Below are 16,588 nucleotides of genomic sequence, written 5' to 3'. Positions count from 1 at the left end.
GATGACGTTGCCATGCGCAGTTTTACAATGGACCGAAGTGGGTGGGTTTATTATTTATTTATTTTTACGCGTTTATGGCGTAGCTTTGACCCAACCGTTACACGAGAGAAATACGTGCCTTTCACCCGTCGCGGTGGTCTTGTGATCACCGCAACAGTTTCACGTTATATGCCTTACACCTGGGCTGCGGATTTCGCCTGCATCAGTGTGTCTCTGCAGTGGCCTCTCCAACGCTGCACACAACTCGAGACGTGGCATTTATGGCAGCGTACTCGCGTCGCGGGCGGACGGCATCGATTTTTTCGTGCCCCTCACTTTCCGCCACCGTTGGCTGGCTCCCCCTCCTCGTTCTGGCACTCTCCTTTGTCACCTAAGCGCCCGCAGCGCCACCTAGGAAATGGCGATAGGTCGCCCGGAGGCTGCTCTGCTCGCGTCGGGGTCACGCGGCTATATACACCCCACTGTATTTCAGTCTTCGTCTTTTTCTTTTGTTTTTGCATCACCTTTCTCTATTGCTGATGCGTGCGAACTAAAAAAAGAAACAGGGAATTGAGGCTGAATCAATTTTAGCATCCTTCCCCATAGCCCTGCCAGCCCCTTGTCCACCATCCTCGTGACTTAAAGACGTAGTTGTTCCACTATGTTTTGTGAGCCAGAACCAACTAGAAATATAAAAAAGATATCGTATCGATCTTCACGTTTCTAATTGCACACTCATCGTCTTTGTACGCCTAGTAATAATACTAAGTTTGTGTATCAAGCATAAAGGAGCAATTTAGGTACGAAAACACGTTATAGGTGTCAAATGCAGCGAGGTAACTGTGCCAGATAATAATATATATTATTAAGTTGTTTGGTTTTACATCACATGATTTTTCACTAGGTAATTGAGAAATGCAGGGGCAGAATTGCACTTCAATTTTCACTAGGATATGTTAAACTCAGCATAACGCACGGCAAGAAGCGTTTTTTTTTTTCTCAATCAACTCTGATTGGCCTTTTGCGCAATGAGTAAGAACCTTATTCGTGACGTCGCGCATAGCAGCTCAAAACCATGCTGCCGCCAATGCTGTACCTCGTTTAAAGCTGTATTGCACATGCAACAGTGGAAATGAAATAAGATTACATCCATGCTATGCAAATAGTTCTCAAAGTTCCAGTCACCGTGGACATTGAAAACGTTCGCTTTCGAAAAAGATCAGTATTTTTTTATGGCTGCCATCTACGTTGGTGAAGCCCACTGCGTGCTAGTCGCGTCTCTCAGTACTCTAAATAAAGTTTCTCCATCCATCCATCCACGACGAGCGAATTTCCACACTATGAGGAGTGACCCTTCCGCGACCCCCTTCTTGCAAAAGCTGTGACTTTAGAACATAGCAATGTAGAAACTTCTGTCGAAGGAATGCAGACACGCAGCTCTGCTAAGCAGAAAAATGCCCCCGGCGAAACTTTCTTGCCGACCAGCACCTGCTCCGAGAGAGGGTATGGTGGGCGGCGTGCCCGCAGTGACGTCACACTGTTTACAAACAGGGAGACGTGTTAGCACACATAGGTAACCCCAAGCATGTGCGAAGAATTTGGCCTTGAATGCTTTGCAGGACCCGGATGTTGATCTTCCCAGCTTTTGAAAGAACCGCGAAAGAGGAAGCGAGCGAAAAAAGAGAAATAGAGAGAAAAGTAGAATTACATTGAAAGAAACAACAACAAAAAAAACCGTGAAAGAGTACAAGAATGAAAGAGAGGGAGGGAAAAACCGAAGAGAAACCATTGGGCATGCTTGGCATCACTAGCGCGAAGCTGCCTCAATTTTTTCCCCGTCGCTCCTTACTAGCCGTGACGTAGCGATTGATGTCGTGTATCGCTTTCCTTATTGTGTGCTACTCGGGTAGATAACCTCTCCTCCTTCCTCTTCAACACGGAATGGCGAAACTTGTCAGATCACGTGGGCATAGTTCGGGAATTTCCAGATGGCGGCGCCACCAGCGTTTCGCGCACCCGATCTCCGCGAGTATCAGTCCTGCTGTTCCAGAATTGTGACCTGCCACTGTTCAGTCGACCGCAAAAGTTTACGCACCACGCGAGCGTGTGCGTCTTCTACCGTCGACCACCTGACGGTAACTGTTCACTGGTATATAAATTTCCTACTACTGCCACAAAGCACCTTGTTTGTTTTCACGCAAATGCGTCCATCTGCGGTATGAGCGTTACACTTCGATGGGGGAATCGAAGTTATCGCGGCGTGCTTCGATCGCCATGTGGGTAGGTATCAGTTTGCGAGGAAGACTGGGACTGATTAACAGTTATGCTGATAAACTGCTCTCGATTCAGAAGAGCTTTCCTACGGCTCTCGAAGAGCGCGCAGTATTGGAAAGTTGACGGTGAGAAATAATCGAGCGCAGTAGGAAAATAGCCAGGTCATCGATAAATGGAGAGATGCGTCTTGGGCGCAGCGCTACTGACAATCGCCCGTGACGTAGCCGAAATGTCGCAAACAGGCTCTTGGCCACGGGCACGCACGCGGTCCGTAAAATTTTACGGTTGACCGCACCTTCGCGTAGCATTGTTCTATTTAAACGAAGCTTGCGAGTCCGCCCGAGCGTGGCGTAGCGCGTAACGGAGCCTATGTGGCCGACCGACGCATTATCGCTGTTTATCGGCGATCACGAGACACGCCGCGATTACGCTCCGTTGTGTGTATGGGTGTGTTGTGTGTGGCGCCTTTGCGACGTGTTTGCCGACGCCATCACAGAACAAGGGATAAGACTCCCGCAGAGATAAGGGCCGCTCTTTCGCGGCGGCCCTTCATGGATGTCATCGGTCGGCCGCTGACCGAAGCAGGAGGGGAGAGGGGGGTGGGTGATTTTTTTTAGAGTTACTGTTGATTTCTCATTTCACGTCCAACTCGCCACGGTGGGCTAGTGGTTATGGCCTTCAACTGCTGACCTGCAGGTTGCGGGATAGAATCCCGGCCGCGGCGGGCGCATTTTCAGTGGCGGCGAAAATGCCCGAGGCCCGTGTGCATAGATTCAGGTGTACGTTAAACAACCCCGGGAGGTCGAAATTTCCGTGTACTATAGCCTTGCGCTGTAGCGTCTCTTATAATCATAAGGCGGCTCTGGGACATTGAGTCCCAACAATTAAAGAAGCATTTTACGCCTAAAAGCGCGTTTCTGTTCCGTGCACGTGGACAATGAGGGGAGGTCGCCGTGGTACCTTGTTTGTTTTCGGGTTTATAACAACTGCCTTGATTTTCTTCATAAACTCGCGGTATGTTGCGCTACTTCTCATATTGTAGCTACGAGCCCAAGGTAAACATGAGTGTTCTTGCGCTATACAGGATTCTGTTTTCGGGGACCGCTTGGAGGGATATGCTGGTGTGTAATACATGCGTGTTTGTAATCACGTAGGTATGGGCATATTGGTGATTGTTTACAGGGGCTAGGGCTTACACAAGACAAAAAGACGCAGTAACAGTGACGAATACGAGCGCTAACTTCAACAGATTGGTTTGATGACAACAGATATGGGGTTGATGAAACGTCGCGTGTATTCGCTAATTACTGCAGCATGTATGGAATAGCGAGATAATTGGGATGGGGAAGGAGCCGTCAAGAGGTTGATTCCTCAGGAAGGGGTGTTGGTTAAGCCGCACTGGTTTATAGGCAGTGGTTTCACATCACACGGCCAGCATTGAAGTGGTCTTGGTGAACAAACTGCATTCGGAGTGGCTTACGCACACCTGCTCACATCCCTTGTCATCTAAATCTGTTTGTGCATTACTTCCAAAACTATGCTACATTTGTAGAACAACAGGCAACCACAGATAAGGGCAGGTGATGTATGTGGCCTTAGGGCGCAGGATCACGCCTTCCCTCCCTGTCTGATGCTTCGGCACTGGATACAGTAAAGATAGAAAAAAAACACCGTCTTTGCACTGCATTTTTGTTGGTTTGACTGAGAAAGTTTGTTTTGTAAATAGAGGCAATATCGCTACCAGTATAGTCAAACAATAATGGAGAAAAAATGGTAAAGTGCCACTGTCGATTTGACGAGCACTTGTCACTTTGCTATTTCTTTGTGTGTGTCTAATGATCACTAATATTTCTCATTCAACGAAGCTACGAAACAGTGACTAATGCCAAATGATTTGTGTTCTGTAAGTCTCGCACATTCATCACAACCTGTAGTTCTCTCTCTCTTTCTTCACTTTGTGTAAAAAGGCAAGTACATAGTTTCATTATTTCTGTATAAGCTTCTGTTTAGAGGTACTGCTTGCATTTTTATCTGCAATGATCCCAGTGTGAAGAAACACACTCTCACCTACTGACCAGTAATCTTCTGCCTATCTTTGGTGCACTTGAGGAGGAAGGGGAGCACTAACTGTGCCCCTCCCACATATTACTGGAATGTTGCCATTTACAAGCCCAAGGAATAAAACAATGTCTTCACTTAGCATGTAGGCAAAGTATTCCTTAGTACAGACAAGTAAGACTAGAGCCCGGAAGAACTTCTTGTTTCAGAACTCTTATTCAACACGAGGTCTACTTTAATCTATTTCGAAGCAAGTAATATGTTGAACGTCAGTGCAACCAACCCACAGAGCAGCATCTCAAGAGGGGCTGCTGCTGTGGCACTTTCATTCAGAAAGGCCCATATATCCACAGACTACTGGGATCAAGGGCCATGTAGACAGACTTGAACTACTACGGTTACTTTTTCATCATTTATACCATAACACATCTCACTATATCTAGGATAACTGCAAATTGGACATGTTGGTGAAGGTTTACTGTATCTAGCATGCTTTTATTCACCGTGTATGACACGCACACATATGCATGCATGAACCCACTCACACACACCTAGAGAGAAAGTAAAAGCTCGCCGATTGGAATTTAAAGGGGACGGATAAGGCTGAATGAACTGAGCAAATGAACTACTGAATGTATCAAGCAAACGAAAAATTAATATTATATCAATACATATGTATCTTCTTGATGAATATATAAATTCAGCAATTGCTTCGCAAATCAGCTGTGGAATTCATAGTTTCTCATGACATTTTTGTATAGTGTGAAGTTCGTGTACTCTTACAAAGAATTAAAGCATCAGGACATTTATGAAAACTTATTTCTTTGTTGGTTCTTTGTATCCAAAAAAACATTATTGCTTTTAGAAGGTTGTCTGCAAGCAAACCTAATGTCTTTAGCAAGTCTATAATTGTGAATTTTATGCATTTTTCTTGGTAAAACTTATTGCTGCAATTCAGTTGCCAGCATGTACAAGCGCATTGTATACACAGCAAACGTCACTTGAGGATGTTTCTGTGCAGGAATTGGAAGACTCTCTTCTCAATCCCAAGAGCCTGGTTGTTCCTGATATCTGCGCTCGGCTGCTCAGGTTCATCACCCGGCAGTCCTCCATTTTGTGAGTTAAGCCCCGGAATTCGTGGTCTTTGTTCCTGCACTATGGAGTAGGCTCCTCTCCTTAATTTACTTATTTCACGGATCTTCTAGCATGTGCACCATTATGGCCGTTTTAGTTTATAGTGCCTGTTGTACCAATTTGTCTGAGCTGCAGTGTACATATTACCCGTAGCGCTAGCATAGTGTCTATGATGCTGCATTGCCGAGCTCTAAAGGTCATGGATGTAATCTCAGTCACAATGTTTGCATTTTTGTAAGGGGTGTAAATAAAAAATGTTCTCAAGTGTATGTTCAAGAACACCAACCAGTGAACCAAACTTTATGTGAAGTCTCACATTGTGGCAAGAAGAATGATTACCATTGCATCTTTGATAAATAAAACCCCAGAATTTCATTTAAAATTTGTGTATTGTATTATCTTTAGACTAATTCACTGTCAACTTGGCAGTTTTGTTCTGAAGCAACCCCAGGAGCAGGCATTTTAGCTGCTGTATTTAAAAAAGAAAATAATTTATTCATTTTTGTTTCTTCACCCTTTTTTGGTTACGAGGCTAATATATTAGCTAATCAACTTGAGTTTCATTTTTATCATCATTAGAAAATAGGGTTATGTGCTTATTTTGCATGAAATCTCATCATGGCAATTTATGTGGTAAATGCAGTAGCTTATATTGAAACATGAAAAAGGTGGCCATGTTCTTTTTTAAAATATAAAAGGTGCTCCGCTTTCACCAAAGCTTTCCTTTAGAACAACTCTGTGGCTTGCCTAGAAGGCACAGCTGTGAGTTGCTAGCATATACATGAATTGCTATTAGATTCACGTGTGGCAACATTGATATAACCTATCCTAGTAACTATATATATATATATATATATATATATATATATATATATATATATATGCACACACACACACACACACACATGTGTAACATTTTTTCAGAACTCATATAATGTGTCACATGTGGCATGACATTGCATTGACCATTTAATTCTACTTATAATATAATTATTTTATTATTCTTTTCTGTTGTTAAAGATTATGTTTTGCTTTTTTTTCTTGGATTCAGCATGTTTTGTCTGCTTTGTGTTAAATGAATTGACGATAGTTCAGCAGCCAAGCATGAAGGTTTGTGTATGGCCCTTGCTTTTTCAGCATACTAATTGGTGGTGGTTCACTTTGCTACATGTTACTATCATTCTCCTGCTACAATAAAACTGTGATTGTATAATACCTACCTATTGTAGCTATGACAGCATAGCTGTATTAAGCAACAATAGTCATACAAACTTTTTATTCTATTTAATTTCACATAAAGTGTAATATGTAAAATACATATAGCCTTGTCTTGAAGTGGTTGTGTTAAGTGGTTGGGCTTGTTTAGATTACGTACAACATACTAAGGCTTAGAGCTTGAATCAGGGTCAACATTCAGAATTGGACACTGGCTATACACAGGGTCAGCTTTCTGTGGCTTTGCAACTTAAGCTGCTCAGTCAAAGTGTACGTGTCATAGCACCTTTTGGCATGGCTCAAGTTTATATTGGCACCTTGACAGAAATGCAAGAACACGCACAAATATTCACACATGTTGCCATAATATTGTCGCAAGCTCTTCAGAATCAGTGTTTAGGGCATATTGCAGCTATGACTTGCAATGGCTAGTTATCAGGAAATCAGCAACGTGCACATTTTCAGGATGTTCTGAAAGTTTTTAGCAAAGGGCACACGAGTGGGAAGTGCGATGGGTTTACAGATATCGGGCACTTTATACAAGTATGGTGTATTGGTAGAAGCCCAGCACTTACACCCCCAGAACTGAAAGTGATGTCGAGCTATCCGGACACCTTCTGTAAATGTACAGACGGGTTCAGTGTTAAAGAGAACACTTGCACACAGGGGATGTCCGAGTTTTGCTCTATTGCGAAGACACAGTTGCTTGCATTTCTATCAGACTACTGGTGCTTGGGAGTTCTGACTTCTTCCGACAGACTAGTGTAATGTACAACCAATACATTAACATCCACTTACAATTAAACAGCCAGCATACAAAAGGCACCCATTCAAGTGTTCCCTTTAACAGTGGATGGAAGGTACTGTACACGCGCGTAGGTTCAACCCCTTAGCATTCAGGGCATAGCCACAGAATGTTTTCTTAATATCATAAAAATGCCACTGTGCTACTGAAACGTCTGTGCTTGTTTTCTTTAAACATTTATTTTGTTGCACCATCCGATTTTGCTCTGCCACCCACTCATTTTTCCCTCTAGTTGTCATCCTTATATAATTTCTCCCTAACTTCCAGGTGTGATTCCTAGTGGTCTTCCCCCTTTCCCCACTAGTTCTCCCTGCTGCCTGCTTGTTCTCTACAACATGGCTTGCTCACTAACGCCCAGGTGCACGGGTTGACGACCGAGTGAACAGAAGCATTCGCACTTCAAAGCAAGAAGTACTTACCCACTTTCTTGGCACCATTTTGTATAAACTGGAAAAAAAAAAGTTTTAATGCAGTGAAACACTGAACTAAACCACATTAACTAAAAAAAATTACATACCGTATAGACACATGTGAGGGAAGCACTTTTTTTCTTGTCTTTCATGATGTGCAGCTCTCGCACGAGACCAGGTTGCTTGGCCAAATTTTTTCGATTGCGAGCTTGCCACGCTGCCAAATAATTCATGTGTGCCTTAGTATCAGCAACACGTTATCATCATCACATTAATGCCGCTGTTTCCTGCGCTCAGTTAGGTAATGCATTTGTGATTATGTTACTATTGGTGCAATTCACTGAAATTAGGGACTCCTGCCATATTAAAACTCACGAAAATGAATTTAAGTGTGTCAGTACGAATGTGCCATTAAGATTTTTTTCGTATATATCCATTGGCTCTAATTATTCGATTTTCCAGATGTTGGACTGCCTTGTTGGTGCTGTGGCCCCTGCACTGGTGTTGACCTTACATGAGTCTGTACGGCATTCGGGATTATCTTGTGTGTTACGTAAATCCTTAGCAAAATATGTGTTTAATACTGTTGTGGATTTGAGTCTAAGGGGACATTAATAATTCCTATACCATAGCTTTAATGTGAATCTTTTGAAGTCAAGCCACATTACTACAGGCACAGAGATATCAATGGCTCGTAATAAACTGTTTCTTTCCATACATATAAAAATTATTTCTGATGTCACATTGTGCTGGCATGTAGCAATTTTTAAATACGGCGCCACATATTTGGCTCTATTGTTTAGTGGTGAGAAAGCTCACTATGGGTGCGAAATGAATACTGGTGGCTCTGGTAAAACTGCAGAAAGGATGTTTACATAGGTGATTGTTCGCATCATACACACAAGCCATCAGAAGCTTCTATAGGAAAGGACTCTGCATTTTTATAATTGTGACGTGTTCTACACCATAGGTGCATAGTTGGCACAGAGCTTAGTGAGCAAGAAAAATGTTGCTTTGTTTTGTCAATTATGCATTTGATTGCGTTTCTTCATGCTCTATATAAAGATAGACTGTCCGGCAAGCTAGTAAGTCGGAATGAAAGAATCGCGAAAAAAAAAAAAACGTTGGACAAGGCGAAAAAATGTCAACCTTCGTTAAATTGGCCTTTCAACTGCCGTGGGTGTAAACGTACTCCTCTCCTGTCTGATGCCAAAGTGCTCACATCACACAGGGACCATACAGCACAGGAGCTCGTTCAAGCTTTCTTAATTTTAAAAGCTGGTGATAACTGTGCGTCTAAGCTGTCTCTTGCATTAAAGCGTTTAACGAGGCAGAGATAAGGTGCCTGGATGCACACATCTGAGTTTTTTAGATTTGTTCACGATGAACATCGTGAACAAATCTTCTTTTCTTATTAAAGGTCAGTTGTTAGAAGGCACTTGTTCTGTAGCTTTCTTAGTCTCGTCACGAATTGTTTTTTTTTTTTCACATTATTCTATTTACCCACAAGCAGCAGGAATGTTTGCTGACAGTCACTTGTAATGCCAGCATGTATTACCAAAGGCAAGTTACATTAAGGCCTAAAGAGCCGTGCGGAAATAAGAAACAGTAGTGGCAAGCCTTGCTCGTTTTCACACCTCTTGTGAGCAAGGAAGGATCAGATAAAAAAAAAAAAAGCTGCCTGTTTGTGGGAGAGGGCCTCGACGCGACACTTGTGACAGCCACCTGCCTGGGCAGCAGCAGCAGCACACATCGTGTAAGGGGCATTCTGCGATTGAGACCCCCACTGCAGCTGTTTTGCCTAACACGGCTGAATGCCTTTGCCATTTATGTATTCATAGAGGGGCTCCACGTTCCTTTTCTGGCCCGTTTTTACGCATGGTTAACCGCAGTTGTTAGGAGAGGCAGAACGCATGTGCCAGTCGCGCATGCTGCTGTTTCACCCTGCAAAAATATAAAGGGGGAAAAATGTGATGTGACTGCTGCTCAGGAAACCTAAAACCTTTCTCGTGTTTGTTTTAGAAATACTGTCTCAAAGAAACACCCTTTCAACTATCATCCTTGCAGGTCTTTGTAAATACCTGCCAGAATTTAATATTCTAGCTTTCAGTGCCTGTTTTATCATTAAATGTTGATGCAGCAAGGAACATGGTCAGGCAAAGCATAGATAATGTGACTGTAGACTATGTGTATGTTAGCAGCTGCAGTTATAATGTTTTTTTTTAGTTAGTTACATTTCTCGGGCCTTTTTATAGTTCTTTAGTGCTGCCAGGTTTCAAAATGGGGTAAGAAGATAAAAACGTGTTCTTTTATTTGTAATAAAAGGGGGTTATCACAAGTTTGAGGTGGCCAGTTTGCTTAGACTTTTGTCGTAATGCACATTGGTCTAAGTGTATATAATAGTATTCATACTAGTGCAGTTGTGTAGAATGTAAAGAATGGTTCTGCGAGTATTTTTACTACATTTTGGGGCTTTCAAGGCAGGATACTGGGCCGAAGTAATATTTACGGCACTAGGGACTCTATATATATATATATATATATATATATATATATATATATATATATATATATATATATATATATATATATATTTTCTGCTGGTTGTGGCATAGTTGTTATTGCACCAACTGATACACACAAAAGTAAGACAGACATGATGGTATTTCCCTTACTTTATCTTGATGATTCTAAAAACTATATCATGCTGTATTATGTTCTGGAGATGCAAATAATTTAGTCTTCCTGTCAGAGAAATCTGTTAAGCCAAGAAGGTGTGAAAATATAATGCAGATGATAACATAATTATTTCTAAAACTGATATTTGCTTGTCAAGTATGCATGCTGCTTACGGGTGTGACTGCAGTTTCTTTGTTATTGCTGCTTGCTTGCTTTTTCTCTTTATTTATTTTTTCTTTGTCGTGGTGGTGGTTTCATGTGAATGCTTTTTATTTTGTTTTTGTCTGTGAATTGGCACTTGAATAATTCAGCAAGTGTTGTAGCCATGTATGGATGAAAAATTTTTGCAGTCTTTATTTAAAATCTTGTGTGACAATTCCTGCTCATCAAGCTGTGTTTAATATGTACTTTAATAGTGCGCATATTTTTACTAGAACTTCTGGTAACTTATATATTCAAGATATGCTTGTGTAGGTATGTGTTTTATAAAGGCTTCGCAACACTATTTTTTAAGCAACGCCTGAAATTTCGGAAACTGGTGGTTGAGGTGTCCGAGAACACATGAGCCAAACGTTATAGTGCAGTACACGGCCTGTAATTTACAATTAATTTTAAATGTCAACTTGAAATCGTTTTCTTTTCACAAATGGTGCCGCATACCAAAATTCAGGACCATTGGCCAATGGGAACATTGCGAGCGGCATCGTTACCGGGTTCACTGCGGGAGGCACCACGTGCCTGCGTATGATCACACTGTACATAAGTTGCGCATCCAAAGAAAGGAAAAAGGTGCTTAAGGTCAAGACGAACGCTTTATGTAACTTCTTTCCCCATTGCTGTCCCTGCCTGCTTAGTTTCGAGCGCACTCGTTGAGACAAGAAAAGAAAGAAAGCAATTGCAACGTGCTACGAATCTCTGTAACTACTCTCGTGCTTGACGGATTCTCAAAAATTTTTGCGGCAGTTGATTTGTGATGGAATATACCCCTTCAATAAACAAATGAACAAATCAATGTCAGTTGCAGTGGTGCCTTGTGTACACAAATTTTACACCTTACGTTGGTAGGGAGGATGTTCTTGCTGGAGCTGTGGGAAAGTATTCCTTGTATTGGTACAGAAGTATGCATAAGAATTACAAATTCATGGTCATAGTCATTGTCTGCCCAGAGAAATGTTGGCTGGTGCATTCAATTTGACATGGCCAATGAAAGGACTCAAAAATAGATTTGGTGTTGACACGCAATGAAACTTGCGAATTAATTGTAGAAATATTCGGAATCGTGTTGCCCAATTCAACCAGAATGCTCACCTTGAAGAATGCACATTAAAAATGCATAAAGATTTATAGTACTTTAGTTAATTGTAGCTCTGAGCAATTTTGAAGCTTAGTAAATCCTAATACAATATATTATTTCGATATTAAAGTCAAATTTCTCATGGTGCACTTCGCGACCTCGACAGTAATTTGACGTCAGGCTATAGAATTAATTCTAGTGACCTCACACAATAGCTAACGTGGTTGCTTTTAAGTGACTCACACAATAGTCTGGCTAGTTGTGATGAAGCCAGCTATCAGAACTTCCAAAAGGGCTGCTTGCCACGTCGCCAAAACATTCAAAATAGCTGCTGGTACATCGCTGATGTAACATTACAATGTCTTGTGCAACCACGTGATGAGAAGTTCATACCATTTTGTTATGTAAGGGTGTAGGGGGAACCGAAATAAGCTTTTAATGACATACTGTAATTACTCTTTAAAGGTTCTCTCATGGTTAACAATACATTTTCTAGGCTCTTGAAAGCTTGAACTCATCTACGCTAGAAAACAACAACAACTGAAAATTTTTGTATCAGTACCCCTTTAATATTGAAAAGTTCACATTATCGCTCCATTTTCCTGCTTGGCTCTTAGGATCTCTAATTTTGAAGAAAGCCTTGCTGAACTCTTGCAAGAAAAGGAAGTGCAATTCACCAAGGCACCCTGGAGGGACCTGTCTCCAGGAGACAAGGTGTGTTCATATTTTGTGCATCCACTATTCAAGCATTGTTTTCTGCAAGTAGAAAAGCTACAGAATAAATTAAGCCCTTGCTGTTCTTAGATGCGATTCATGAAATGCCCCTAAAGCAGTTCACTGTGATTAACCATGGCACATCTTGCTTGCGTTCGACTAAAACTGCACATGATAGTTTCGTAACTAGCTACTCGTGGCAATCGAAGACTAGCTTGAGTTTGAGTAGTGAAGTTGATAAGTAATGATGGCATCGTTGTGCACGGAGTGGAATCAGTTTTATATGTGGTGGCAAAATGACTCAATCGTCATGATGGATGCTATAAGTGCACGAGGCTTCTTAATGTTCGAGCGTTGGTTGTAATGTCGTACTATATGCCCTATTATGTTTAGCTTTGCCGTCTATAAACACATTACCAACAAATAATTTTTCGGCACACTTGATTTGTTGAAGCCTAGGGTTTTACAAAAACTCGTGCGGCGTGAAAAAAAAAAAGAAAAAATCATGGTTGGACGGAGGGGGGGTTGTATACTCGCCAACCAAAAAAAAAAAAAACAGAAAACAAGAGAAGTGGTGTTTCAGTGCCCAATATAGGTGCCTCGTTCTCAATAAACTGATGTGCTGTGGTCTTCATTATATATGTGTCAAAAGGCTTAATGTGGTTGCGTACACTTCAGGGAGTGAACCTTTTGTCTGATTAATCATGTTAGTTGTAGACAGTAAACAGAAAATTTGGTGCGCAGGCTGGATGATGAGCTTGATCTTTTTTGTAACTTCTTGACAGTCTGGTATTCTTTAATACACATAGAAGTTGCCTGTCATAGTGAAGCAAGCCCATAGCCAGCATATTGTATCTATACCATTGGCGTTTGTCTCGTATCATATCTGTCTTGTCTGTTGTAACTTAGTATTAAGAAAGAAAAAGAAAACCTCAGAACAGGTTTTAAATAGTATTTTTGCTGCTATACAACAAATATGTTAGACATTACTAGTCAGTGTGGTCAACAGTGAAGGTTTGCCTTCACCGCTGAAGGTTTACCTCCCATTTGCGACCCACACAAAACCTGTGGTTTGTATTGCAGTGTTTCATTACCTGGAAGGCCAAGTCACACTATGCTATAGCTTTGGACAACAAGATTTTCGTGGGTGGGGCTATCTGTGGACGAAACTTCGAGGGAAAGTAGACTCTTGAAGCGTTGAGACATCATTGGGCAGAGACCTTCACGGGAGCCTATGTTTTGACTAGTCTTTTTGACAAGTTGCTGCCTGGATAAGGAAAAGTCCACTTGGCGAAACATGGGCACCAGCAGCATTTCCTGATCAAAGATTTCTCACCACTGGTGACAACAGTGGTTTGCATGGAAAAGTAAAACATGCAGCGTAATATGCTCATGAGCTTCTGTATGAGCCTTGTATGTGTTCTTTCAGGATATGTTTGTTACTTGTTGCCAAGCGCAAAGGTATCTGAATCACCCAAAAGACATGTCACACTTTTCCTCTTACAAGGATTCGCCTCCACAAATGCGAACTACACCCCTTTTCTTGGGGTGTGTGTGTGTGTGTGTGCCGTTTTGCAGGTCTGGTGCTTCGCACACCTGCTCTTCGCAGCATATGCTTGAGTCTTCTTGCTTGTTTCCTCTCAGCTCCTGACCGTCAAGTGGTTGCTGGACTATGCGTACGAGTCTCAGGGGGAAGAGCTGTCTGAATTCTTGGACGACCACTTCGACGCTGAGGATTTGGTGAGCTGTCTTTTTCTTTGGCAGAATTTTCAGTCAGTACTGTGCAACTTAGATATGCAGGACTGCTTCCCTACATTATGGAGCCGTTTTTTTTTAGTGCAATAGGAAACTTTTGTCTACGAGGTTGTAATCCATATAAAGTACTATCAGCGCAATAAAGACTCTAGATTGTCATAGATGTGCGGGCACATCTAATGTGCGAATATATGCTATTCAGGACTACATTACAAAGATAGCTGAAAGGAATTTTATTTCTGCATATCTTCAGTGAGAACTTGTGTGTAGCTTGAATCTTGACAACATACAGTTAGTGCCAGAGGCTGTCACTGGCAGCCAATGAGTACAGGTGTGAACAGTGGCATGTTCTAGTGTGCTTGAGCCACGCGAGGCCAGCACGCGCACTAGCTGGAAAACAAGGCGCCAAAGGGGAGGGCACTTTTGATTCCCACATTCTAAGCCTAAAAATATGTTTTGCCAACTAACCCACCAGTACTGCATGCTGCCACCTAAATATGTAGCGTCTCTTCAACCAGTTTTACAAATTATATTCTGAAACTCACTTTGTGGTACATGCATTAAAGTATCTTGTGGCTCCGTCTTTCTGTTTTCTTTTCTCCAGCGTGGCATTCGTGTAGGCCAAGACGCTCTTGACAATGTTTACTGGTATCTCGAAGGTGAGTGCGTGATTCGTCATTTTCTTTTTCTGAAAAAAAAAAAAGAAAATGCAGAGAGGGAATGTTGTTGTTTATTTTTTCATATAGTACATAAGTGCAGTTTTTTAATACAGGATTGCTCATGCCTTTTTTATTACAATTGTTTTGTAACGATTTGAAGGGTCAATAAACAGCCACCAAAAAGCATACTAAGCTTGTTAATTAATGTCGAAGGCCGGAGCAATCACAAAACTGCGTGCCCCGCAAATGCGCGATTTTGGCGCCCTTCTACAGCGGTTGTCCAATCCTCCTCGTTCGTGCAGTGATGTAATCTTGAGCATGGCCATCTATACCTATCACTGGCTTTATCAATTGGTCCTCTGCCCTACAAAATAGTGCCTTGTCCCTGCAGTACTGTCTTTAGCCGCACATTTACCACACCTCATCATAGCGCCACTCTGACAGGAGTGATATATGGAGAAGCTTTGCGCGGTCATTGGCTGTATGCCCATGATGCAAACACTGACATTGTGTTACATTGCCTAAGTTGATGTAGTCATGAAATTGGGCTGCGCCTGCCCCTCTTGGCTGCCGAGGAGGGTGGAAAGGCCCAGGTAGAAACCGGAACCAGCCATAGTGATTTGTTCTATACCCTGTAACTTCCTTATTACTACACTTGCAAATTGCTTGTGGCAGCATGTTCACATTATACTATTGTGCAGTTATTGTTTCATTGCACGTTTTAGACTGCGCAATAGTTTACTGGCCCTTCAAGAATACAGTAACAGGAGTTTGTACTTTTCATATTTTTGCATCACGTACACACGCTCTTTATCCTGGAGTCATTTTAGATGACTCCAGGATAAAGTGCGTGTGTATGCACAGCTGCAGAAAAGAGGCATCTGCATTGGTTCTTGCCTGGCTCCCCAATTGAATGACTTGTTTTTAGCTGAGCTTTGTGTGAAGCTGTCGGAAAGGTTGAAAGGTACTAAGGTAGTTAGAACATTTAGATATGTAGATGATTACTTGTTTTTTGTCAATTGTCCAACCGAGCGGCTAGTTGCTGAGTTCAATAGCCTTTTACCAGTAATCAAGGATTGTCTTGAGCCCTTAGATGTGACGCATGAGCTTCCGCAGAATGGCACCACGAGGTATCTGGACCTTCGCCTGTCGTTCGACTGCCATCATACCTGTTGGCATCATGAACCTCGCGCAAGTAAACCCCTTCTTCCCTACCACTCAGCACATTCCAAATTAGTTAAGAGGGCAATTACAAAGCTTTGCTTCAAGAATGCCCTAACGAAGTCGTGTCACCATGTGGTCCAATTCGGTTTCGATGAGCAAAGGAAGAGGTTGCTGGATGCCGGGTTCCCCCAGGCTTTGCTTTGCTTGTCTCCGTAGTTGAATGTATCTTGGGGGACAACAAAAACAAAAACCGAAATGCGACGAGGTTATTTGAGCAAGGGAATCGCACAAGGGTGTTATCTTACGTGCACGCGATTTCACATAATCTGAAAAAGATTGGCCAGGGGGCCAAAGTGCGCGTGCTCTTTTCAGCGCCAAACAAGTTGGAAAGGCTGTGCAAGATTAGGAGGAGAAATGCAAATGAAAATCGGGGGTACAAAACTAATCA

General features: G+C 42.1%; 1 protein-coding gene across 3 annotated transcripts in view; it reads left to right on the top strand.

Moving 5' to 3' along the window:
- LOC119180618 (uncharacterized) overlaps positions 1 to 16,588 on the top strand; it is a 151,387-nt gene that overhangs the window by 82,910 nt on the left and 51,889 nt on the right. For all 3 annotated transcript variants that reach the window (XM_075874982.1, XM_075874981.1, XM_037431729.2), the window contains exons 3-6: positions 5,333 to 5,427; positions 12,466 to 12,562; positions 14,207 to 14,302; positions 14,922 to 14,976. In XM_075874982.1, coding sequence (XP_075731097.1) covers positions 5,333 to 5,427; positions 12,466 to 12,562; positions 14,207 to 14,302; positions 14,922 to 14,976 — 343 coding nt within the window. The remainder of the gene's footprint in view (positions 1 to 5,332; positions 5,428 to 12,465; positions 12,563 to 14,206; positions 14,303 to 14,921; positions 14,977 to 16,588) is intronic.

Source organism: Rhipicephalus microplus, chromosome 10, assembly GCF_043290135.1.
Source record: "Rhipicephalus microplus isolate Deutch F79 chromosome 10, USDA_Rmic, whole genome shotgun sequence".
Classification (NCBI taxonomy): Eukaryota; Metazoa; Arthropoda; class Arachnida; order Ixodida; family Ixodidae; genus Rhipicephalus; species Rhipicephalus microplus.
The sequence above is the reverse complement of the archived record's forward strand: the minus strand, read 5'-3'. Positions and strand labels throughout refer to the sequence as shown.